Source organism: Blennius ocellaris, assembly GCF_963422515.1.
Source record: "Blennius ocellaris genome assembly, chromosome: 12".
Classification (NCBI taxonomy): domain Eukaryota; kingdom Metazoa; phylum Chordata; class Actinopteri; order Blenniiformes; family Blenniidae; genus Blennius; species Blennius ocellaris.
In genome coordinates this window covers 18038739-18065354 of record NC_137661.1, presented here as the reverse complement: position 1 = coordinate 18065354, position 26616 = coordinate 18038739, and the positions used below count along the sequence as shown (strand labels likewise).

The following is a 26616-nucleotide window of genomic DNA, read 5'->3' as shown; positions in this document are numbered from 1 at the left end:
AGCTGAACCCTAACTGACAAATGACCACTGTTATTGCTGCAAAGAAGTGCCCATAAAGCCACTCAGAATGTTTTACAGTGGTTTAACACTCTATGACTGCGAAGGAATCTTGTATTCGCCTCGTAACATAGCTTTATTGCTTTTTATGTTACACACTTGACAGCCACAGCAGCTTGAGAGATTGCACCCTCAATTAAATGTATATGAATAGTTTGATTACTCAGCAAGATCAAAACAATCATTTGATAATGTTATACTTTGCCCTGCTCTTTTCACTCAATTTTTGTAATTTGTTTTTATATCATTTGTATTCATCCTTATGGTTTTTTTTTACTTTTCATACTATTTTTGTTTTGTTTTTTAATCTGCAGAACCTCTTCCATTTTGTCACTGACATCCAAAACAATGGTGTGGTGAAGATTCCTGATGCCAAAGGGGATGATGCATGGAAGGTATACTTTGAGGAGACACCCCAGGAGATCGTGGATGAGTTTGCAATGCGTTACGGAGTGGAGTCCATCTATCAGGCCATGACGTGAGTCCAACATGAAGACCTTCCGAACATTACCTCAAACGGGCAATGACTCATGTGTTGGAGTGCCTCGCTGATGCCTCTGTCATGTACTGAGCCCTCCAATGCTGTGAATATCCAGTGTTTGCTCACATGTCCGTCTTTCATTTGCAGCCACTTTGCCTGCTTGTCATCGAAGTACATGTGCCCAGGCGTGCCAGCGGTGATGAGCACCCTGCTGGCCAACATCAATGCCTACTATGCCCACACCACCCAAGCAACCAACAACGTTTCTGCCTCAGACCGCTTTGCTGCATCGAACTTTGGTGTAGGCAAACATTTAACAGATGTTTTTCACTTATCAGATACAGAGCTGCTTATGCAACACATGTGGAAGCTAATCACCCTTTTTTCAGATGTTTAATGTTGTGGTTTGTTCTAAATCCTGCAGAAAGAGCGATTTGTCAAGCTCCTAGATCAGCTGCACAACTCTTTAAGGATCGACTTGTCCATGTATCGAGTAAGGCAACTCTTTTTTTTTTTTCATATTGTCTAAAATATGAGTTATTCTTATTGTCCTTGTATGTCTCCCTTTGTGAGAAACTGTAAAACACAGTAGGTGGATGTGTTAATTAGATTGACAGCTCTACTAATACATGCACAGACACATTAGGGAAACACTGTGCATCCACACAAAAAGAAGAGGGGTGCTGGCAGTGAAAATAGTGCGAACATGCTGGCTCTTGCCCACACGACACGAAGAAAACACTCTGGACGAAAATGGAAGCGCAATCATAGGTTTTGGCTCATTGGAGTTTCTCCATGTGACTGCAGAATAATTTCCCAGCCAGCAGTCCTGAGAGGTTGCAGGACCTCAAGTCTACAGTGGATCTCCTCACCAGTATCACCTTCTTCAGAATGAAGGTAATGCCCCCTTCCATCTTTTCACCACATGTAAAAATGTTTTTTGATTTCTTCTATGTTTGATTTTCTTCACCTTCCTTTTAATGAACCTTTTCTTATTGCGTTTCCCATGTAGTGAGATCTATGTATTGAATCTTTACAGTGTCCTAAAATTTGTGATTTTTAAAAAGGTAAATGACTGTTTTGGGAGATTTTGTCATGAGCATGATTATCGGAACAAGTTCTAAGTGCTATTACTCGGTCATTTAACCAGCCGGTCACTTGTCCCCGTCTGTGTCTCTGTATTCAGGTCCAGGAGCTCCAGTCTCCACCCAGAGCCAGTCAGGTTGTGAAGGATTGTGTCAAAGCTTGTCTCAACTCCACCTACGAGTACATCTTTAATAACTGTCATGAGCTCTACAGTCGCGAGTACCAGACAGACCCGGTAAGGAGCAACGGCAATAGACTGAATGTCTGAAGAGGCCTAAGTTAGTGTGTCTCTTACGTCCCCTGCCGAGTAAATACAATCCTCAACTTTATTTTGGCACATGTAATGAAACATCAAATAAATAAAACATCAATCCATTTTTTTTTTTTCTCCAATCAAAATCAGGGTCACATGGAGCTGGAGTCAATCTGGAGACTTGTAGCTAAAAAAAATAATGGCATATTACCTGGATTAACTAATATTTTTAGGTATTAGTAAAATTATTAGTAAATCTATCTTTCATGAAATATTTCAGAAACAAGTCCAATTTCAAAATGTGTTTTTTTTAATATAGTTAGTCCTCTGATGTAAAGTACAGTGACATTTAAAAAAAAAAGAATATTTTCTAAATCTTCAAAAAGTGTTTCTCTTAATGTCAATGGTGGCACAGTGCATGATGATGATGATGATGATGATGATGATGATGATGATGATGATGATGATGATGATGATGATGATGATGATGATGACGGCTTGACAATAGAGGCAGGTTTTATTATATTCTTAATGAGTAGCTATGAAACCCAGTTCAGTTGACTGCTTCATCCTTGTCTGATGTGTAAGATAAAATGTGATGCTCACGTGTGTGTACACATCTGTCTGTGTGTGGTACGTCCCAATCTTCCTCTCAGTGTGAGGAGGCCACGCTCCTCCATCCATCACTCCTGCACCAGATTTTAACAAGGAATTCCAGAGCTTGCTTTGAGCCCTCATTAAAGCACCAGCCCCATTCACACTCCCCGTTGAATTTCATATAAGCATTTTTCCCTTTGAATAAAACATTTCATCCTGAGGGGCGTTGCTATATTTTGTTGAAATCTCTGCAAGATCGTTCTTCACTGTTCACACCCTGCGGCTCCAAGCGAAGTGTTTTTCTTTCTTTCAGCACACTTTGAGCTATTTCAAAAGACTCAACCAGACAGTTGACATTCGGAGTCTGTTTAAAGCTGTTTGAGCAGCAAATGTTGAATATGTATGAGTTTGTTCAATTACCAACGCAGTCAAGGTGTCCCTCCAAAATTTGCTTTTTGTGCCACAATAACAATACCATTAGTGAAACTCGCATTAAGATTACTGTATGGTCGGACAGGATGTGGCTTCTGAAACTTTATACAGATCAGCAATGATCACACACTCTTTCCAGTGCTGTAGTTTCTGTCCGCAAAACTTTCTCCAAAGGTTTGTTTTTGTTTTGTTTTTTAAATTTCTATTCATTTGTAGTGACTCCAGCTGTGTCACTGTTTTTCCAGGCCAAGCAGGGTGCAGTGCCTCCAGAGGAGCAGGGACCCAGCATCAAAAATCTGGACTTCTGGTCCAAACTCATCACACTTATCGTCTCCATTATCGAAGAGGACAAGAACTCCTACACGCCCTGCTTGAACCAGTATGTCGCTCTATTTCCTGTATGCTTGTTAATTGTGCATTCTGCATCTGTTTCAGCATGCAGTTGGAGAAGAAACCTAATGTAGGAGATTTTTTTCCTCCCAGCATTGTTTGGTTGTTTGTTTGTTTTTATGATAAATCATGATTAGAATAAAACACAGACTTAGAAACAACATGGAGCTCTATTGAAAAATGCTTTTTCAGAGCTAAAATCATATAAATATAGAAAAAAGTATGAATTATTGTTATCGTGAGGAACCTTGAGTTGTATTTTTAACATTATCATGCCTATATTTAAGGAACTACCTCCCTAAATGGAAACACCTCTTCTCGGGCTGTTATCACATACAGTTTTAGATTACATGTGGGCTTTTAAAGTTTATAGCATGTGTTTTACTCTCAATGTGTGAGAGTTGACAGTTTAGCTTGAATTTCAGAAATATATTGTTCTGTCCAGTTTCCTGGTGAAGTAGCTTTAATCATTGTGATAATTTGATCCACCTGCAATGAAAACTAGTTATCCGAACAGAAGATGCAACCATCAAAGGGGTAAATCTTCCCTCCCTCTATCAACCTCAGCAAAACATAACCTGATTATTCTTTTCTTTTTTTTGAATCTTTAAACTCTAATAATATTTCCAATATGTCCTACCTGCCTATTTAGACTGCACTCTCAGTCTTTCATCTTCTCGCTCATAAACAGCCTTTCCTTATCCATCAAGGTTTCCCCAGGAGCTCAATGTGGGTAAAATCAGTGCTGAGGTGATGTGGAACTTGTTTGCTCAGGATATGAAGTACGCAATGGAGGGTAAGTACAAATCAATCATGCTGCTTCTGAACAGACACGACTAGAAGGCACATTAGACCTGTTTGATAAATGTTGTTTTTAGCAAGACAATGCAATGCGCTTAATGGAATGGCTACTATTGCCAGTTATCATTTTCAATCCAATCCTACTTTATTTTTAAAGCACATTTAAAGACACCACAGTGGACCAAAGTGCTGTAAAGATAACAAATAAGATGTAAAAGTACACAGTTCACATGTTTACACAAGATAGGCAAAAGATACTGACAATACAATAAAACAAACACAGTTAAAACAAATTAAAAGGAAAGAAAACGTCGGGTAATATAAAAGACAATGAAAAGATGAGTATAAACCATATCGAATAAAATGTGTACAGCTCACATGGTATCAAAGAGAAAAGGTGGGTTTTACAGCATGTTTTAAAAAGCAGCACTCAATATTATGGTATAATGTGTAATCATTTCCTGCAAAACGTATGTAATTCCGCCTGCTTTTCTGACAACTATAGTAAGTCAACCTACTGTTAACATTAAAACTATTGATTATCTTCAACAACTCTATGAGTGTGTCAGATTCAGGGTCACCTTCTGTAAGTACTGTACATTTGTGGTAATTATGTTTAAGTCCAACAGAACTTAAACACAAATGAATTATGTATTTGTTGGATTTTTCTCTTCTTCTTTTTTTTCAGAACACGAAAAAAATCGCCTGTGCAAGAGTGCAGATTATATGAACCTACACTTCAAGGTCAAGTGGCTGTACAACGAGTACTGCAAAGACCTGCCTTTCTTCAAGAGCAGAGTGCCTGAATATCCTGCGTGAGTAGCATCTCTTTTTGCACTGGCACGTACATCTGGAAAATGGGGGAAAAGTAACTCAAAAGTTACTCAAAAGTAACAAAAAATATTATTAAAAAATGTAACGTTTGCAACTTGTTCGGAAGTCTACACACACGTGTGCTTACTAGTCCATGTCTCCTGAAACTGTTTATGCCAAAACGGAAGTTTTGCATGAATGAGCCTCATATTAAAATGCGGCAGAGGTGTCAAGTAACAATGTAGTTTTGCTTCATTGTGGTACCTAATGGTACAATGCAGGTATCTATACTTGAGTATTCATTTCTATGAGAAACTACTTTTGATGACATCTGAACCTGAACTGCAATTTCTTATACTAATAACCTTCAAAATTGTTAATTTCTACTTCCAACATCGACAGAGATTATTTGGATTTACAATAAAAGGATCCAAGCAGTTATGATAACTGTGACTTATACAGAATCTTCTGAAAGGAACAAATTTAAGAGAGATGGACATTTTCAAACTTCATTTACTTGCTGACTCAAAACTAAATAATGAGTTGAATCATGGTCGGTGGCTTCACAAATGATTCAGGAGCTGAATCCACTCTGAAACACTCAGTATATGAATTCAATTGTTATAATGTGTGTCTAATGTGCATATTCTTATGACAACATCCCATGGAAAAGGTTCAAGATGTGTTAAACAAAAACGACATTGTGTATGCAGTTTTTAACTTTAATTTGTTACGCTTGAGCTTCAATTTTGACGTAGCGTTATTAAAGCTTGATAACATTTTGTCGCAGCACAAAGTGTACTATTAATGTTAGTAATGTCATCTTAAGCTGACAGAAAATAGTGACTATTTCCAGCTAGAAAACGTGCGTTTCTCTCTTCCCTCCATTGTTGTTTACGCTTGGCGAGTTGGCCTCGTGCTCGTCAGTCGCGTTAGATCACTCGTTACTGAAAAAAAGTGGTCATGCTCGAGTAACTCGTTACTCCCGGGCAACAACAAGTTGAAATGATACAGGAGAAGCGCCCACACGCCGGACCTATCAAACAATGTCTATATCTTTGCTTTCCGCAGGTGGTTTGAGCCCTTTGTCATCCAGTGGCTGGATGAAAATGAAGAGGTGTCCCGCGACTTTCTGCATGGTGCGCTGGAGAGAGACAAAAAAGATGGGGTAAATGTTTCCCGTTGCTCTTCTTATGTCCTTTTAAGTCCCCCGGAAAACACTGAGTCGCTGTTGTTGTTCAGGCAGAATTTCTGTAATCCGTCCTTTGTATCTCCCTCAGCCACACTCAAAGCTATCATCCAACAGTTTTATCCTCTGCATGCCACTCTGCCTCCCACATGCCTCCTCTGTGCTCTTCAAAGGCAGAAATAGTAGCGTGGATGCCTCCGAGCGTTCTGGGATTATTTGAAAGGTTTTAAAAGGACTGGACCATACTTGCATGTGCTTCAAGAGACTGATGACTCGGTTACTGCAGAACATTTGGAATAATGGCAGGTTTGACTGCAGGGAATCTGTCCTCACCTCATTACCTGGACGACCTCAGGGTAGCAGCTACACACACTCACCTGGAGCCAATTAGAGATGAGGTGCAAACCGACAGCCGGGGAGACAGACAGGAGCTCCCACCTGTCACTGGATGGCTGTCGACCTGTCTGGTCTGAGGGTCTGTACAAGCAGCGAAAAATATCAAAGGTCCAGTTTATTATAGCATCAGATGGTCCATCCGCTTTCTCCGAGTTGTGAGAAGGGTCACTCATCGCAAGCTTCTGTCGCCTCTGCTGACGAATGTCTCACTTCTCTTCAAGTGAATGAGTCACGAGTCTAAATCTTCCTGGACATTTCTTTCTGCCCTGCAGTTCCAGGTCACGTCAGAACACGCTCTGTTCTCCTGTTCGGTGGTGGACGTGTTCTCCCAGCTCAACCAGAGCTTTGAGATCATCAGGAAGCTAGAGTGCCCCGACCCGCAGATCGTAGGACACTACATGAAGCGCTTCGCAAAGGTAGATTCATTGCTACTTTGAAATGAGATCTTTAATGTAAATTGTTTAAATGTAATGATAATATAAGTTTTGGTTTAATAAAATAAAATATTACAATTCCTTGATGATGTTTATATTCTGTTCAATCTTCAGACCATCAGCAATGTACTTCTATCCTACGCTGATATCATCTCCAAGTTGTTTGCCAACTATGTCACCATGGAGAAAGTGGTAAGAAGTTAAAGACTTATATAACCACAGAGCTGACTGATCAAATGTCCTTGAGACAGTTAACATCAATACATTTTGTTCGGAGCACTGCTTTGGGTATTTATTCATCTTCTTGTGATTCAGCCCTGCATCCTGATAAACAACATCCAGCAGCTGAGAGTCCAGTTGGAGAAGATGTTTGAAGCCATGGGTGGAAAAGATGTAAGTGATATTCTGATACAACCAACCACAACCACTATATTTCACCAATTTTACTTTGGATAAAATGTAGGTTTATTTTTCCACACAGATACTCGTAAGTAATGTTTGAAGTAATTATTGTCATTGTACAAATATAAGTCAAAGCATTATGATCAGGCAGCTAGTGTTTTATAGTTTTTCCCGTTGCTTCCAAAACAGCCCAGACCCATCAAGGTTTGGACTTCAATGCACTTCTGAAGGTGTGCTGTGGTTTATGGCACCAACAGAGGGAGGGCCTCCAGAGGAACATATGCATTAATGAGCCTGAGCAATCCATGATTTACTGTGTTTGCTTCCTTGGACCACTCTGGGCATATACTGCTGCAGTTTTGCTTATGTACTGGCCCATCACAATTTGGTTCTTGCAACTCACTCAAAACATATACTTAGAAATGTTCCCTGCACCTCTTGCATATATTCTGAGGACAAAATATTCAGTTAATGCACAATATATCCCACCCACTAAAAGGCGCCACGAGTGATCACAATGTTGTGGCTTTCCAGTCTTTTCACTTTCTGCTTCACACTGAATTATCTAACCAGCAGCTGTGTTTTCATGTTTGTATTTCAGCTGTGTGTGGAGGCGAGCGATATCCTGAAGGACCTGCAGGTGAAGCTCAACAATGTCATGGATGATCTCAGCAGGGTCTTTGCTGTCAGGTACAAAGTCATGCAGTCACATATTTGCTACCCTAAGGACAGAATGCTTTATTTACTTAATGAAATATGCCTGCGCATTTAACCAAAAGCTCCCTCATCCTCTCCCCCCCCCCCCCCCCCCACCCCCGGTAGTTTCCAGCCTCATATTGAGGAGAATGTGAAGCAGATGGGAGACATCTTGGCCCAGGTGAAGGGAACCTCAAATGTTGGAAATGCCAGCAGCGTGGCCCAAGATGCCGACAACGTCCTGCAGCCAATCATGGAGTTCCTGGACAGCAAGTGAGTCAGTCTGCCCGTTCAACTGATTGTCTGCAGGATTGTTCAATTTTGTGATTGTATTGACTTTCAAGCCAAACTTGTGAAAGCTTCAGCAGACGTAGATTTAATGTAAAGATGAGTAAGTATAAATTCAGTTGAAAGAGCAATCCACCGTCATCATAATATCTACTAATTGGAAGAAGGCGGCATCTAAACTTGTCATTTGTGTATCGACCCTGCTACTATATTATTTATTTTTTAAATCATCGATTGGAACAAAAAATACTCCCGCTTGTCCAACAAGCTGCTTCATGAGCTGATCGCACAAAACGTTCTGCTGCAGGTTGTAGTTGAAACTGTAAAGTCCAACAAGCAAATTCACTTTCTGTATTGGAGCTCATGTACCCACAGAGCTAATGTCCCAATTAAATGCCAATGTGCTGTTCAAAAACATATAAAACACACACAAAAATAAAATTTAAATAGAAGAAGACCCTTTCATAAAAATTAGTAGACCATTTATGACTTTGTTGGATTTCCATGACCAATGATGTTAAATTTTGACAACCACAGAACATTTAAAATAGTCGTGAAAGGTGTTAATTGTGTATGTTTATGCATTACATACATTTATTTTGATACACATTTCTTACAATACTATAAACACTATAATGCCAGTGTACTGAGTCATAAAAAGGTGACCTATTTTATCATCAAATAACATACAGTGACGAACAGGCAACCAGTAAAGAGATTTAAATCCTGGGCGTACTAGAATTCTCTGTCCTTTAGTTAAAATCCTGCTGTTGTATTCCAGAGAGCTTGCTATACACTGAAGGATTTGTCATTAATGTTTGTTCACATCTAATATTAACAAGATGAAATAAAACCTTGGTTAATGTCTGACAGTATTAAAAAAAAAAAAGGATTCGTCAAATTTGAGTAAAGCCGGGATGGGTTATCTTGTTTGCATGTTTTACAAAAGTGAAACCAGAATCCAAATATAGGTCCCGGTTTTTAACTGCTTCTCTCAATATCTTCAACAAAACCCTGAGAGATGGTTGCAAACGAGGGGGAAAATTCTTCAGGCCAATGCCTGAAACAATGTGGTGGAATTATTTAACACTCGTTGAAAACATCCTTGTTTCTTGTTTGTTTTCTGTTTTCTGTTGACTGTAAACACAGTTAAAGAAGTGACATATTCCAGATCTGAGTCATCTGGGGGAGGGTTTATATGATTCAAGTTTTTGTTTTTTGTTTTTTCCTTTGGAGATCATGTCTGCCTCCATCTACATTTTAATATTAATCCTATTTTATCTCTCTGGTGTCTCCCCCTCCTGTCAGCCTGACATTGTTTGCTAAGATCTGTGAGAAGACTGTGCTGAAGCGTGTGTTAAAGGAGCTGTGGAAGCTGGTGATGAACACCATGGAGAAGACCATTGTTCTGCCGCCGCTCACAGACCAAACGGTGAGACCACACACACGCACTGAAGCACGGACAGTCATATGAATCCGAACAAAAAGAACGCTAAGGACTTTGACGCATACAAGGAATCATAATGAATTCAAATGTTTTTAACGTGGATTATGTTTGAAAATCACCGTCATAAGTCATGTTTTTTTTACAAAGAAAGAAGAACATTTCATGTCGTGATTGTCAGCCCACTGATAAAGTAGACAGCAGAAGAAAAAAAGAAATGTGCAAGCCACGCAACGCACATCGATGCACGCATGCACAAATACGTCCGTACACATCAAATAGTGTGCATAAAAAAAAAAAAGAAGACAGAGATTTTGTGTGCATTGAGAATTAGGATGGCCCTTATGTATAAAAGAAAGATCAAGCTGGTTTTTTTGCATCACACATCACATCTACATGGCATTCAATCCTCTTTTCAACCTCCGCACACAAGATATACAGCATTGTCCCCCCCCCAGTGCCTTCATTCATCCGAGCAATCAAGATGAAACCCTTAAAGACGGAAAGAAAAAAAGGATTGCACCATATCATTCTAACACCAGCTCATGGCTGCTCTCCAGCATGTCAGCCAGCTATTATTATTATTTCTGAGTAACTCACAGTAAAGTGGCAGGTTTTTCTTTGCCCAAAGGATCTGGCCCACTTTGAAAATGAAAAATACATTTTGGAAAGCAGCCTTGTGTTTCTATTTTTTTTTGTGTGTTTTTTTTTGTTGTTTTTTTGTTTTGTTTTTAATATATGTGTTATTTATGTTTAGTTATTGACTAAAGAGCCTCATATCACTTGTAATGATGTGATAATCTGTGGTTATTGGCCACAGTATTGACCCATATTGGTCCATTTGAGTTTGTTTAAGGGGAAATAAGAAGCCAACAAGCAAAAAAAGCTCTGTTTGGATTTTTTTTTTTTTTACCAATTATCTCAACAAAAAAAAAAAAATTCTTTATTTGAAGTTGCTTTTAAACACTCAAACGCTGTCTTTGTAATACATCAAAGTGAAGTAGTTTAGTGGTGGCTGCCTGTCCAGTTGTGGGCCTGTACTCGAGATAACAGACTCGAGACAGGCGTCGATTTGTCCTCGTCCCTGCAGCCCTGGGGCCCAAACTTGTGTTTTTGATTGATGTGGGGCTCTTTGCCGCTTGACTGACCCTTTTCTCTGGTTGTTGTTGTTGTTGTTGTGATTACTATTACATCCTGCTCCCACCGCTCTCCCTCCACAGATGATTGTAAGTACAGCACTCCTGCGTGTCTGTCTGTCTGTCAGTCCACAGTGGTCGATTTTCTGCTATATGTGGCTGCGATCTTCCCCCGTTTCTGACCCCGCATCTCAGTCTGCCTCGATTCTCTCACCTGTCCCATCTTCTCTTCTCTTCTCTTCTCTTCTCTTCTCTTCTCTTCTCTTCTCTTCTCTTCTCTTCTCTTCTCTTCTCTTCTCTTCTCTTCTCTTCTCTTCTCTTCTCTTCTCTTCTCTTCTCTTCTCTTCTCATTTGAGAAGACAGAAGCATGGTGCATTCCTAACTTGTTTGGATAGGTCCCACCCCCTGTTAGCAGTCTCCACCAATCAGTGCCCCCCCCACCCCCCACCCCCTTTTTTTCTGCTGTCTCTTCTTCCTGAACACTCTCCTCCAACGGGAAGTGATACTCCTCCATTTTTTTTGCGCCCTGGTGTTGCCTTGTTGACTCATGCATTGTGTCCTTTTAACTGGGACTCTGTGGGGTGACTCTGATCCCCCGGTGGCTTGGTATCTGGTGTCCTGACTCACTTGCAGCCCCTTCTCTGCTCCTCCGGTCCTCCCCTCCAACTCTCCCTACCTGTCCTGCCTTTCCTACCTGTTTGAACTGTGTCCTCCCACCTCCTACTGTGGGTTTGTTGCTTGCATCTGATTTATTTCAACACTGCAGTCCTCTCTCAGTATACTGTACAACACTGTATGTCTCTGCAGACCTGTCATGTTGGTCTGTCCCGGTTTGGTTTCATGTCCTGTTGTTATTATGACTATGAGCATTTATTGTAGTGGTGGTATTATCAGCAGTCCTGATACAGAGAGTGTGTTTTCCTTGCAAGATTTTGTTTGCTTGGGTTTGATGTTGGCCAAACAAGGCGTATTCAGTGTTCAGTGTGAAAATGCTCACAATGTCCTAAAGCTCTATGGTATGGCTTCTTTGTGGTCAAATCTGACCTACAAATCTTTTGTTTACTGTAATAACAATGTCCTTCTTTTTCAATTATCGTTATCCTATATGTCGTGGTCAATAATGTGCTCTTCAAGACCAGAGAGTATTGCACAGCCATTTAATTTGTGGAGCACCTGTAAACAAAATATATAAAGAGTATTATCAAACAATGCCAGTTCACTAAAATCTGAAATAAGAATCATGATACATATTGGAATAGAATCGCGAGTAGAAGCTCCTAAGGGCTGGTTTTTCATGAAACATGTTAAAACAGTAAAAGAGAAGTTATGACATAGAGCTTTAAAGTTCTGAATTATGCATTTCTCAGAGTTCTGCTTTAGGAAGAAACATTAGCAATTTTGTTTCTCAAGAGAGAAAATATCTCGCGTCTGTTTGCTAAATATGGAACAGGAGCAATCTTGATAAATTAAATGCAGAAACAAGAAATATGTGACTACCTGCAACTCTAAAGCCTCGTTGATAAATACATCAGATCATAGTATATTATTATAAGTATAATGCTTGTATCAGATCTCATAGAAACCAAAAAAATTGACTTGAGCTCAATTCAGCCAATGCAAACATTGGCTGAACCTGCGTTTCTAAGATTTCTAACATGTTTTTGGTCACATCCATTTACTCTTATCATTATGTTACTATTCCACTTCACCAGCCGGTGATTTCAACTACCTTTCAGGTTTTTTTTTTGGAGACATAAACATTATTGTTTTGGGTTTTTTTTTGTTGTGTTTCTTGTTTTGTTTTGTTTGGAATTTTTTTGCAGTTTTCTTTTTTTTTTCCCCAAAAAGAAAATACAATACAAATCTACCAGAAACAAATACAGACATGTTTGACAGTGATAAGTGTCCTCAACTCGTATCAACACGTTGCAAAACAGCAAATGCTTTTTGATTGCGTGCTCTCATCTCGCCCATGAGAGTGAAGCCAGACAGCAGGGACTGGCCTCGACTTGAAGTATTAACCACATGCTCTCTTTCCAGGGGAGGCTGAAGAGTGCTTCTCACAGTGATGTAAGGATTCAATCCCCTTTAGATCAATGTGTCTTGTCTCTCTCTTCCATGTCCTTTCTCTGTGTGTCTGTCTCTTTCCCTCAGCTCCTCAGTCAAATACAGCAGCGGAGATATTGATTTTTGTTTTGTTTTTTCACTTTTGTTTTCACACCACACTCAATATAGTGCTGTTTATATGTGTGAAAATCCCCACACCGATGTCTGCTCTTCTTGCCTCACCACAGGTCCTGTTCATGCAGACATATGCTATTTAAACACGGCACAAAACACAATCTCAGTTTGTTTGTTTGTTTTGTTTTGTTTTATAATAAAAACATGCCTGTTTCATAACTGGCTGTCGCTACAGCACAGAGGAAAACTGTTTGAGGTTTATCTGCAAATTACATCACTGTAAAATAATTTGAACTCCATCCAACAGTGATATTTTGTGCTTTTCTTCTACCCTAACACATCTACCTCATTTTCTGATATTTTACTATAGTGTAAAATTGGAGCATTATCTAGCCAAATGAAAATTCCAAAATTCAACATAAAAGATGAAAACAGTATGGACATTCAAGTGTTTTTATAATGAATTCCTCACAGTAACTTGATATATATAGGTTTGATTTTTTGGTTGGTTTCATAGAACTAATACAATTCCCTAAATGTCCATGTGACCAGGAATATTATTGAACAACACATCATCAGTAGGGTCATAACAACCTGTCTCACGATGCTCTTAACCCAGCAAAACTAGGGATGTACCCATACTGGTACTCAGATTCAAAAACAGAGCCCCGGTGCAGCCCGGTGATTACTGTGTAATCTCGTGACTCAGCAACGTTGCCAGTGTGCAACAGAGCACGAGCGATGTCCATGATTTGGAGATTCTTTAATATTAATTAGAATCACAAAAGTAAGGCTGACTAAAAAAGTTATGTTCGGCCAAAATATTAAGCTATAGCGAAATTTAGTTCGTACAACACCAGCAACTTAATCAGCAGAGACATTTGGACCAGCAGAGTTGGCCCGATGGCGTACGTAGCATCGACACAGAGGCTGTGCGCTGGTGGTTCATAGCAACGCATAGCTTTCACGTGCTGTTTGTGTATGGAATAGAACTTAGGCTTAATTTAATAAGTACTCTTATCAGTACTCAGTATCGGCAAGTAGGTAAAGGTTAAGTACCGGTACTTGTACTCATGGTAAAAAAAAAATATTATAGGTCTAGGTATTGGTGCATCCCTAAGTAAAAACATACTTCGTGTCTACAGCTATGAACATAGATAAGATTTCATGAGGGGATATGCTCCATCCAGAAAGCCGCATTAGGCTGGATGTCCCATAAATTAGCATACACATCACAGTGCAACTGTATAACCACTACTTGTGTACGTGTGTGTGTGTGTGTGTGTGTGTGTGTGTGTGTGTGTGTGTGTGTGTGTGTGTGTGTGTGTGTGTGTGTGTGTGTGTGTGTGTGTGTGTGTGTGTGTGTGTGTGTGTGTGTGTGTGTGTGTGTGTGTGTGTGTGTGTGTGTGTGTGTGTGATTTAAAAAAAAAGAAGATAAGTGCAGTAACAGCACTTACGGGAAAAGTACCTTGACACCTTTAAAGCTGCTTAGAGTGACTGTTTATGAATGTGTGTGTCAGAAACGTCACTGTCCTCTGTGTGACACTAAGCCGTTTACTGCTGCACATAATGTGATGATAATAACAGTTGTCTGTCTGTCTGTCTCTCTCTCTCTCTCTCTCTCTCTCTCGTTTTGCTTCCTCTCCTCTCTTGCAACTTCCAGGGAACTCAGCTCATCTTTAACGCTGCCAAGGAGCTCGGACAGTTGTCCAAGCTGAAGGTACAACATGTTTTTACCTTATGCCAATGCTTGTGAATGAATCAATAAATATATAAATATTACAAAAAAACAAACAAAAAAAACACGTGGGCATATTACTCATTTTGTTTTGCGCTCCTCGCTCTGTCGTTTTAAGGAGCACATGGTTCGTGAGGAGGCCAAAGCACTAACGCCGAAGCAGTGTGCTGTGATCGAGCTCGCTCTGGACACCATCAAGGTAGGATTTCACTGTAATGTTTACAATGATTGTCGGCATGGAGGAGTTTTACAGGGCATATAGTTGTACGTTACAAAAACAACGAATTAGGATTCATGTATTGACATGAAATCCCAAAAGTGGAACAAGCTTGCTCGGATGCTGCCTTTCTTATCTGTTAGTAAAATATGCTTAAAGCCTGAGGAGATTTCAAAGAAACATAAATGAGACTTTCCTTTGTGCAGCATTGCAAGAGGAAATCCTTTAACTGAGCTATTGCAACCTTTTTTTAAATACATACCAATAAGTGGCAGACTGAAGATACATACTTCTTTGAGATGATGTTTTGTTTTTCTATTATTTTTGTTTATGTGAATATTATGCCATCTGTAAATATTTATAATAATGCAAAAAATACTTGCATTTAAAAATGAAATAAGATAAATTCAAACTTTCAAATCATGAAGCCTCTTTCCTTCGAGACATTGCAAGTGCCTTTATAGCACCTAAATAATTCAATGTTAGAAGCACTGCAGGGGCTCTAACATGCCCAGGATTGAACACATTAATACATTTTTAATTCATTCTTTTTTTAGATATTAGTATAGTCTGTTTTGAGTATCTCCTATAGAGACAGAAACAATAACATCACTCATTAGAAAGGATGACAACATTGTACTACCATACATAGAATAGTAGTGCAGCACCTGACAATTATCTATCGTTAACGTCTTTTCTCTATCATCTTCCAACATAATAACTGTTTGAGATGTAAGGATGCATCATTGGAACATGGAACACAATTGAATAATGATTTCACGATGCAAAACCTGAAAAAAAACTCTATAAAATCTTGCCATATTTGAAACGAATAAAAAAGTATTTCGAAATAGTTTTCCATTTTCTCTGAAAGGAATCATCAAATTATATAAAGTGTGATCATTATAGCTCAGCGTGAACGTATGAAGGTTTAAATAACTGTACCCTCAGAAGAACAAAGGGACTGCCAGGAAATCCCACATCAGAACATCTCAGAAGTTGACTGCCGTTAAACCTTCTGCTGTGTTCAGTCATTTGTTGCTTTCTTTCTTTAATGATAAACAGCTCTTTCTTTCTTTCTTTCTTTCTGTGCGTGTGTGTGTGTGCTTCTTTACATAACATCAGCAATACTTCCATGCCGGTGGTGTGGGTTTGAAGAAGACTTTCTTGGAGAAGAGTCCCGACCTCCTGTCTCTGCACTACGCCCTGTCCCTCTACACGCAGGCCACAGATAAACTCATCAAGACCTTTGTCCAGTCGCAGAATGCACAAGGTACCCGAAACACCTTCAATCAGTGTCTCACCCCTCCCTTTATTCTACCTCTTCGGTCTTCAGTAGCTTAATTTGCGTGTAGATGTAACTCCCTCCATTATTTTGTAGTATCCGATGGCAGTTGTTGCTGCTTGGTGCCGTCAGAGGAGCCAGGGTCTCCTACTGCTCTGTTGTTGGAAGGGTTTTCCAATTCCTGAGCTCCATATCTTGACAGCACCTCACACGATTTGCAGAGCATGAAGTCGAGACTGTGGTAGCACAATATTTTTTTTTTTTTCTCGATGCACTGAAATGCTGACTCTCCCGGTAGCCAGCCAGCCTCCAGAGACACTATTCTTTACATGATCTGACAGAAATTTGCAATGAAAAAAACCCACCTAATCCCTTGTTTTTTTCCACAGTCTTTGGTTCTGTTGCTCTCACACACACCTACATCAGAAAGCTACGTTAATTCTCACCGTGATTGTTGAAGTCGGTGTTAACATGTCATCAATGAGCACTGCTGGTAGACACGTCCTCTCAGTGGATGATTGCTAAATATTTACTTTAATGAAATGCCAAGCAGCTTAACGTATCTGGATGTGTTTAGCGGAAGTATTCCTGCGCCAGCTTTGCATACTGCAAGGCCATCTGCATGGTGAAAAGAAAGAGGAAAAGGAAGCTTCCTTGTTTCCCCCAACTTCAGGGAAAATGCTCGTACATTGTTGGTCTGTTTTCTTTTTTTTTCTACTCTGTAATTTATTCAATTCAAACCTCATATTTCTACGTGTCTCTCCTTTCTCTGTCTACTCCCTATCCCTGCCAGTGTTCGGCGGGAAGGGGGTGAGATTCACCACTAGTGAGGATGTTTACCCAGAAAAGGGTATGTCGCACTCGAGCTCAAAGTCTGAGACATCCAGGACTGCGAGGAAGCCTCCAAACCAAAAGCCCAGCTCCCTACACCCTCCACCCCTCACCCCATGTGCATCCTGAAACCCCCCCTGCCTGCTCAGACTCATTCCAATAGACAAATGCAATGCCCCGACTGAACATACTTCCTCAACCTCGCTCTGCATTTTTTTTTTTTTGCACACATGTACAATAGCAACACTGACTTTATGCATTCATGCATGATATGTACACACTGATGTCTGTATTTACAGAGCTGCGCTGAATACATACACCATGGACAGTATGTATGAGCAGACACGAAAGCATGATGTGCGGACATCAGACAAAAAGAATAGAAATGCATTAAAGTGGATAGAAATTCTGATGCAGCATGATGTCACCGAGAGAGGCCAGAGGGGCCGAGTGAGTGAGTGCGTGTATGAGGATGTGTGAATCCACGTGTTGTGGGGGGGGGGGGGGGTTGACCGAGTCGAGCAATGTGACTGAATGAGGATGTCCTTAAGGTCGTGGCAGCCGAAGCAGAATATTGTCTGTTTCCAAGTGCAGAACAAACACAGAGAGCAACCCCAGTGTCACCGCCCCTCCCACTGCGCTGATGAAGAGGGGTGGGAATATTCTGAAGGCTCCTGGCTCCGTTTGTCTGCGAGGGTTCCTTCTTATCTATCGTCTCACACAAACACACGCACAGCCACAGACACACAAACTGACGCACACGCACGTACAGCTCCCACACACTGTGCAGCTCAGCCTGGAGCAATGATGAGGAAGGGTGCTCAACTCATCCTCCCGCACACAGATTGAGCCAATCGGAAACAGTCCCTCAGGTCCGGTGGTTTGATTTCCGTCGCTTTAGATTAGTGATGAAACGATTTGAGTCTGTCCCACATGCAGTATTCAGATAGCATCCAGCTAAATCAGTGTTTGTGTGCAGCTCTTCCATGCGGCCCTGCGCACGTTCCAGCACACTGACAGCCGTCTCTGATAGACGGATAAATGTGATTCATTTCCCAGAAAGGCAGAATCTGAAATCCATCTATTAGACACTGGATTTTGTTGTTTTCTAAAGATGTCAGGGAGAGAGGAGTGTGGTAAATAATGCAAAGAATGACTAAATAATTCAAGAATGAGCTGAAATATAACATTTTGGCTCAGATCTGAATAACTTAAGGCAGAAGACTGATTAATTCCTTTGTGACTAATTGAAAGCTGCTGTCTTACTGTACTACAGCAACCAGTATTTACCAGGGAATTTTACATACATGTACGCCTTGATGTTCGCACCATATGAGAGATTTCCACTGTATTTAGTAGGTAGAATTACACATTTTGGCACGTGTTCGTCTTGGAACAGACAAATGAATGACTTTAAACAGCCATGACACATTTCGGAGGCGTCCACCGCACGTGCTTGTGGGTCTCTGCAGAGTCCTGTTATCATTTTGTCATCAGATGTCAAACAAAAGAAGTCAAAAAAAAGGAATTAAGTCGCTGGAGGAGGACTGTGACCTGAAAATACACCCGACAGATGTGCAGAGTGTCCATTTATGAACTTCCTAAAAGAGACAGTTCAAGATAGTTTTGAGACGTCCGTGATGACAATGATACTATTTTATAGGCTAAAAGTTGCTTGAACTTTCTGGACAGGTTCAAACTTCAAGCTTGCGAGACCCTTTGAGACACAAAACAATTTTAAATGTCAACATTTTATTTCGATTTTTGATGTTGATTATGAAATATAATACTCTGAAAGAATTTGAACGTTGACTTTATAATTCGGACATTCAAATTTTAGGATTATAAATTCCAGTAAAGTGAAGAATTCAGTCCACACAGACAAATAATTTCATTTAGGCTTGATTGATATAAATGTTCTTTTTGTAATGGCATTTACATTTACTTTTCTGTTGCGGTTCCATTTTACAGACAGATAAAATTATTCATACAATGACTATTATTTCATGAAGACCGTCAAAGTAAATCTGTGTGTCTTCAAAAGAACCGCCAGCTGGTGGACGTCCTTGACGGGTTCTGGAAAGATAATTATCGCCCTGTCAAACAGTGAATAGTTTCTCCAACCACATTACAGCAGGTGATTAGAGAAGGAGGCTCTGTGGAAGTCATTCTCATGAAGTTGGTTGCTGCTGAAAGTGGACTTTGATCATTGTTGACTGTCACTGCAGGCTGTGAGCAACATTATTTCTAACTGAAATAACATTACAAAGTCATTAATAAGTATAAAGCGAAAACAAGAGAGACTCCTAAACAACTGTAGTACAGGCACGGCTGTCACAATTATGGATGTAGTTCCCAAGTGCCATGCAAATAAGTGTGATAAATCTCCTGATTTACTTTTTGTCTAACTATTTATGTCTCTATTATAGTGGAGCACACATCATCTTTATCATCATCTCGTTCCACTGGGTTCTGATGTTGCTGTCCATGAAATCCAGTACTTAGTATGTTTGTATTCCTAGTCTGGATTTGGCATAATTATTTCTATTATATTCTACAGCACGAATATCAAAATGAATCTCGTCATTATAGACAGAAAGTCCATTTGGTAAAAAAAAAAAAAAGCAGATCATAAAAATGAAAAAGAATTTAGCAAACCTAAAATTTTTGTTTCATCCAGCTGTTTCACATCCAAGACAACTGCAGTCAGCCCTAATCATCAGCAGGTTATTTAATGATTCTAACAAGCCTCAATACTGACATGTAACATCTTCTCTTGAGGTGTCTTGGAAAATGGCACCGAATATGTACCTTTAATTGCTGTTTTTGTTGAAAAAGAAAAAGGCAGCATTTTCTTGGCAGCATCGTCCCGCCAGTCTGCCAGCAAAGTTTCTTTTTCATCTCCTATGGACATCCTCCTCACAGCAGACGAGGCCAGATGGATGACTGCTGCTCTCTTTGGTCCTGTTGGCAGTGAGACCAACAATCCCATAATGCTCCCCTGGGATGCAGAGAGCAGCATGCCAGGAACACTCTGCTGTCTAACTCCCGCAGACACCTTGTTTAGTGGGCGGCTGGTACACACACACACACACACACACAGGCTGCCGGTCACCGCGACAATGATACCGTTGACAGAGTGGAGACACTAATTAAAACATTGGGATTTAATGTCCATCTGTCGCCGTATCGTTCTGGTATTGTATGTGAATACAAACCACTTGTTCACATGCAGCATTAAAACCACAAAGAGGAAAAAGGTTTTTCACCATCCCCCTCTGACGAAAGAGTCACAGCCATATTGAAACAATCCAGCGAGGTTTTGATTACATTCTTTCTGAGACAATGATTTTCACATGTGGTTTGTTTCCCCGGAACAAAGTTACAAAAAAAAAAATCAGTTTAATCCGATTCACTTTGTACTCTCACAAGCATTTTTTTTAGCATTAATCCTAAAGATAGAACAAAAAAATTAGTGCTGCTGAGTTGCACGTTATATAATGTAAACTTTTCTTCACTTTAACAACAATATTGGGTGCAAAGTTAACTGCAATGCAATGCAATGTAGTCGCATAGAGATAATCTTCACCAACAGCTTCAAAGTCTTAAAATACCTCGAGGAATGTTCTTCTTTGCACATACCACCATCTACAAAGAACCGCTGTGTTGGAAACCCAGGTTCACATAACCCTTACATTCTCGGCTGGATACATGTGGTCTGTCAGTTTCACAAATGAACTGACAGAGAAATTGCTGGATTCATTTATATCCAACCAAACATTTAATTAGAAGCCTCTATCCAGTAGCTTTCAAGTGTGTCAGATCTACAGCTTATTGATGACACTTTGATTTGATTCAGGCGTGTTCGAGCAGAGTCACATATTAAGGCAGGTTTACACTGAACAGTTTTGCAGATCATTAACAAGATTTACAGCCCATCACCGACACAAGATAAGCAGTCATGACGATATCTCTTGTTGTAGTTGTGGTGTTAGGTTGCACAGTAAAAAGGGGGTCGGAGGACAATTCTCAAGGTCCTACACCCAAAATGGGCTTTAGTTCATCTACTGAGAATAAAGGACATTTCTGACAGTGACTGCTGCTTTGAACTACAGCTCCTACCAACCACTGAATTTGCAGCAGGACATGAGGTGGTGATTTCTATTTACTTCTTCACGAAACCTTCTCTTTGTGCATAATTGCGAATAGAACAACTATTACATTTTCGGTTTAGTTCCGTCACTTATGACATTGTACAGATTTGTTTAGGCAGCCGGTGTTACTGCAGTTGTACCATCCTTCACTCACAGATCTGAGAAGCTAATCTGCTTCCCTCTCTCTCTCTCTCTCTGCATATGATCCTCCCCTTTCTTGTCCCTCCTCTTACCATGCTTGGGTAAACGTCTTTACCAAGAAATGGGTGTCTCCACCTGTCCAGATCCATCAGAGCATGTCCTGACCTGATCTTTGTCGTGGGGGGGGGTTCCACACTGTTGGTTGACCAACTCCTCCAGCATCTCTCCTGTCTTCTTCTCTGCCTCTTACTAATCACCCTGCATCCGAACAGACACCCTGCATTTATGAGTGGGCACAAATTACCATCTTTGCTGTATCCAAAATTACTACCCTTCAGCTGCTGAAAATCTACAAAGGCTCCTGCTTGCAAATTAATCAGTATGCGCATCATTACTGAATAAAATAATTCCACTCCATTCAGGTCAGTGAAACACTTTTCGCCGGACTGTATTGGTAGAGACGTTGCTTCGCCTCGCGAAGAACATCTATCTGCATCTATCTGCAAATATATCACAGCTCCTCTGCAGCTCAGAGGGTGATCTTATTGCAGATGTTTCACTGACGCCCACTCATAGCTGCTTTGTCTAAATGTCCACTTTCAGACCACAACATATGCACAAACAGATCACTGTGCTTTATTTTGACTCCTCCTTTTATACTTTGGTTATGTCAAAATGAAATGTGTATGTGGTGAGTAACTAATCAAACATCTGGAAGGTTCTGACTTGAGTTAATTTCAATGTTTGTTTTTCTGAAATGGAATTGGTCTTTAACGTTGTTTTCACCCAGAGGAGAGTTTAAAATAGAGGGAACAGTGACTTCTGTTAATGTTTGGTCTGTGATAGGGGGGCAAACACTCCATGTCTTGATATTCATGGGTATTAACAGCCTCCCCTCTTGCTCTTTCTGCCCTGTCAGGCTCCGGTGTGGATGATGCCGTAGGAGAAGTGTCCATCCATGTGGAGGTTTTTACTCATCCGAACACTGGGGAGCACAAGGTCACAGTCAAAGGTAACGGGAGAAGAGTTTTGTTTTTGTCTTTGGAAGACGGACAAGAAAGTCAGGGGATAATCGAAGTACATAAACGGTGTTGTTGTTTAATTTCCTTCAGTTTAGTTTAAGCATATATGATCTGTTCCTATATAAGTATACCAAAGAAAGTCCATGAATTATCCACCCTCTTACACTTGTGCAAGGATAAATAATGATACCACAATATATAGAGAACAATACGGTGTGTAGCATACAGTAGATAAGCATTCTATTTCTCTGATAAGGGTTTGATTCACTGCCTAATGTCACACAAATAAAAAAATAAAAAAACACCCAAACCTTTTTGAACAGTCCCACAACCAAAGGGCTCTGCAAGAAATAGAAGAAACAAGACAATCAGGGATTTCTGACCTCCGCCAAGGGTCGACATGGACACAGGGAAATGATACATATTCCACATCCAGGTCATGTGCCTTTATTCATTTATTTAGTTTGGTGATCTCATGAGTGATGAAGACAAGACTATACTGTTACATTCTTCCACGTAATCACCGATCCGTAGTTGGGAAGTCTGGCTTATTACGGAGTTTCACTCACTAACTTGTGGTGCGTGTCTATCTGCATGACAAGATATAATATTGCTAACAAGCTGTCCCTCTGGGAGTTGCACACATTAATAATGAAAAAGAATTTTCTCAAAATTATCTCCAGCATGCTGGGCAGGAAAGACTGGTTCTTTACTCCTAATCTATCTAAAGTCTGATGAGTCCCCCTAAATGTTAACAGAATAAGTTAGAAATAAAACTCTTCAAAAATCTGGTGGCGCAAATAACCAAGAGGGAATAAAATCTTCAACAAAAAAAGCGAAATTAGTGGGCGTTCAAACAGCTTAAAAACTTTAAAAAAAACAAAAAAAAAAACTGTTTGGATGTCAGTGGCAGAAATAAACTGTGGGCAGTGCAACGCTGACATAACAGGGCTCCGGTATCAAATGACTTTTCAGCTGCCAAATTTAACTGAAAAGTCATAACAATCCATTTATTCTTGAATATGAGGCCTCAGGGAAAACCAGCATTTCTTGATCTGAATTTCCTCCTCGCTGAATCTCTCTCACGTCTCCACATTATCACACATTTTTCTCCACATGAATCTCGTTCTCACAATCACCCACACCTTCCCACTGTCTTCCCTTCTCTCTCCACCTCTGTCAGTGGTGGCTGCCAATGACCTGAGGTGGCAGACTCAAGGAATATTCAGGCCATTTGTGGAGGTCTACATCATCGGCCCTCATCTCAGCGACAAGAAGAGGAAGTACGCCACCAAGTCTAAAAACAACAGCTGGGCTCCCAAATACAATGAAACCTTCACTTTGTAAGTATTTGACACTGATCCTGACTTCTGGCACTTAATTGTTGATTAATTTATTAATCTTTGACTGTTACATTGTATATATGCTTGAATGTGAGTGTGTGTGGTGGTGTGTGTGTGTCTCTGTGTGTGTTCTGTGATGGACTTCTGATCCAGACTTCACTCGTTGTCAGGCGGGATTGGCTCTGTCACTCTGAGGGAATGCTCTCCTCAGGGTCATGTGCACGTAAAAATGGGCCAAACTCGATATTTCATGCTACCGGGACACCTCAGATTGTTTCCAGTGTTTGGAAGAGTTTATACTAATAGATTAATCCATAATGTTTACATTGTTTATGATTACAAATGTTTTTGAAGCTTTTCAAAATGAAGCCCAAAGCACCTCAGTCCTCAGCAGAAGTGTTTCTAATTGTGGTGAGAGGAATTTCCTCAGCTTTCAACCTGCAGCTTTTATTTGTGGACTTTATTGTAAGTTATGTTTTGTGTTGTACATCTTAGGTTATGGAATCTATTCAGAATCTCTCCAATTGCATTTCTTTTCCCCAGCTTGGTCTCTTCTTATTGCCTTTTCTTTTCTTTTCTTTCTTTTTTTTTGCCAATTTCTGATTTATTTACTTTAACACCTGATGTTTGATAGCTTCATCTATCAACACTTCCAACTCCACATCGTCACAATTCATTTTGTGCTTTTGGGGGCTCAGTGCTTCATGGACAACACAAACAATAATGCACATGAATACTCCTGTTTGCACATGACAGTGTTACTCTTACTTAACCTGCAAAACACACACACAAATGAAGAGCAGAATCTATGAGTGACAATGCAACTCAGCATGTTTCATAAAGGATTACTCTCTTATATATGGAGTGATGGAGAAGGTGAATAGATGGAACATGGTTTAATCTTCCAGTGACATTTTCACCTCCAGCATCTCGTTATACTGCACAGTGTGATACTGTGATGCACAGCTTTCAGCAACCAATAGAATTGCAGCTCAGAATCTCCTGATAATCACCAGAACTGCATCCAGATAATAGTTTGTAGATTTACATGAAGGTAGACTGTAGGACCCGTTCATACTGAGCTTCTTCTTGTACCTGTGTAAATGCTACTAAGCAAAGATTAGCTTCATTAATTTATCTCCAGATGACGCCAGTGATCTGTCTCCAACCACTACCTATCATTACTATTATTCTTGCTGTTATTTTACAGTTTTTGTTTTTATTGACGTAAGCTGTTGCAGTTCCCAGTCTTAGATCAAATCTGCAGAAGCCTTAACACGTTGGATCCTTCTTTTTGCAGCACACTGAGTAATGAGGTGGGGCCCGAGTGCTACGAACTTCAAGTGTGTGTGAAGGATTACTGCTTCGCCCGAGAGGACCGCACCGTGGGCATGGCCGTCCTGCAGCTAAAAGACGTGGCCTCAAAGGGCAGCGCTGCCTGCTGGCTGCCCCTGGGTAAGCGCATTCACATGGACGAGACTGGCCTCACCGTCCTGCGCATCCTCTCCCAGCGGAACAACGACGACGTGGCCAAGGAGTTTGTCAAGCTCAAGTCCGACCAGCGCTCCGCAGAGGAGGGCCGCAGTTAAGACGCAAACGCAGGATCTGACACGCCCCCGGTCCGAGGCTCACCGCGAGACACTGCCTGAGCTCCCCTGAGCCGCTGCAAGTCACTGCCCTGATCATCCAGTGTTGTAAAAGCACAGATAAGAGTCACCACACATAAACACACAACCTGCTCAACCGAGGATCACACATTTTCTTTAAAAAAAAAAAAAAAAAAAACACATAAAAGGAAACTTTATTGCTGTCAATGTTATCAAAACATAGAAAATGATTATATATGTATGCCTCTAATGAAAGAGGAGGGTTATGCCATTACACACATGCACATAGCCCCCCCCCAAACACACACACACACACTCTCTCACACACACAGACACACCTCCTCATTTTTGACGGGTCAGGGTGGGATCTATCTTGTAGCCTTTGACATGTTGGCTTTCCACCGGTTTTTTTTTTTTACTTTTCCACCTCTTCTTGCCCCTCTCGTGGTTTTTTTCACCTGTTTAGCGAAGGGACCGCAAGTGCCAACAGATAATATCGCTGAAATATGCCAAGACCAGCCCGAAGCACAACGGGACCAACAGTCCGACTGACCCACAAACAACAACTGAGGCCAGACGGCCAAATACATTCCACATAATGGGTGGGGAACACATCCAAGGGGGGAAAAAAGCACTATTTAGTTATGATAAGTTTACTTCTTTATTCCAGATTATATTTATATTTTAACAAAATCTATATATATCATCATATATAAATAAATATATATATATAATATAAACATATGTTGAGACACATACAAGATGTTTTATTGGACGTACGGCACTTGAAAGATTGTCCTCGTCTGTCTTTCTGTCCGTCCACCCTGTAACAGAGCACACTGCCTGCCACCCTCAATGCCTTCTGTCTCGTTCGTTGTATGACTGCTTCCGCTGTAAGGACCGTATGGAGCGCTGAATCTGATGAAAACACGCCTTCAAGCACTGTGATTCATCAGTAAGTACATGTGGAAGAGGAGGCACGTGTGAATATGTGATCCAAGCACAATGCGCGAGTGTGTTTGTAGTAATGTTCTTCTAATGTTGACCTCATGTCGCCGCCCGTGTTGCCTGTTACCTGCAACTGTATTCACGGAAAGCCATCACAAGCAAAAAAGGAAGAAAAAAAAAAAAACAGAAACTAGAAACAAAAAAAAAGAGGAGAATGAAAACATCACACAGGGTGAAGGGATATTTCTATCCTG

At 40.5% G+C, this 26616-nt stretch overlaps 1 protein-coding gene across 1 annotated transcript in view; it reads left to right on the top strand.

The window, feature by feature from the left end:
• Positions 1-25396, top strand: part of unc13a (unc-13 homolog A (C. elegans)) — a gene marked incomplete at both ends in the record, with an annotated part of 47660 nt that extends 22264 nt beyond the window's left edge. The window contains 22 exons of the mRNA XM_080506696.1: positions 372-535; positions 686-839; positions 963-1031; positions 1346-1435; positions 1725-1859; positions 3152-3285; positions 4007-4092; positions 4786-4912; positions 5982-6078; positions 6768-6911; positions 7044-7121; positions 7245-7322; positions 7933-8021; positions 8154-8300; positions 9624-9747; positions 12936-12965; positions 14740-14796; positions 14933-15013; positions 16157-16304; positions 22362-22454; positions 23648-23807; positions 25108-25396. Of these exons, the coding sequence (XP_080362822.1) occupies positions 372-535; positions 686-839; positions 963-1031; positions 1346-1435; positions 1725-1859; positions 3152-3285; positions 4007-4092; positions 4786-4912; positions 5982-6078; positions 6768-6911; positions 7044-7121; positions 7245-7322; positions 7933-8021; positions 8154-8300; positions 9624-9747; positions 12936-12965; positions 14740-14796; positions 14933-15013; positions 16157-16304; positions 22362-22454; positions 23648-23807; positions 25108-25396 (2574 nt within the window). The remainder of the gene's footprint in view (positions 1-371; positions 536-685; positions 840-962; positions 1032-1345; positions 1436-1724; positions 1860-3151; positions 3286-4006; positions 4093-4785; positions 4913-5981; positions 6079-6767; positions 6912-7043; positions 7122-7244; positions 7323-7932; positions 8022-8153; positions 8301-9623; positions 9748-12935; positions 12966-14739; positions 14797-14932; positions 15014-16156; positions 16305-22361; positions 22455-23647; positions 23808-25107) is intronic.
• Between the last annotated feature and the right edge of the window lie 1220 nt (positions 25397-26616).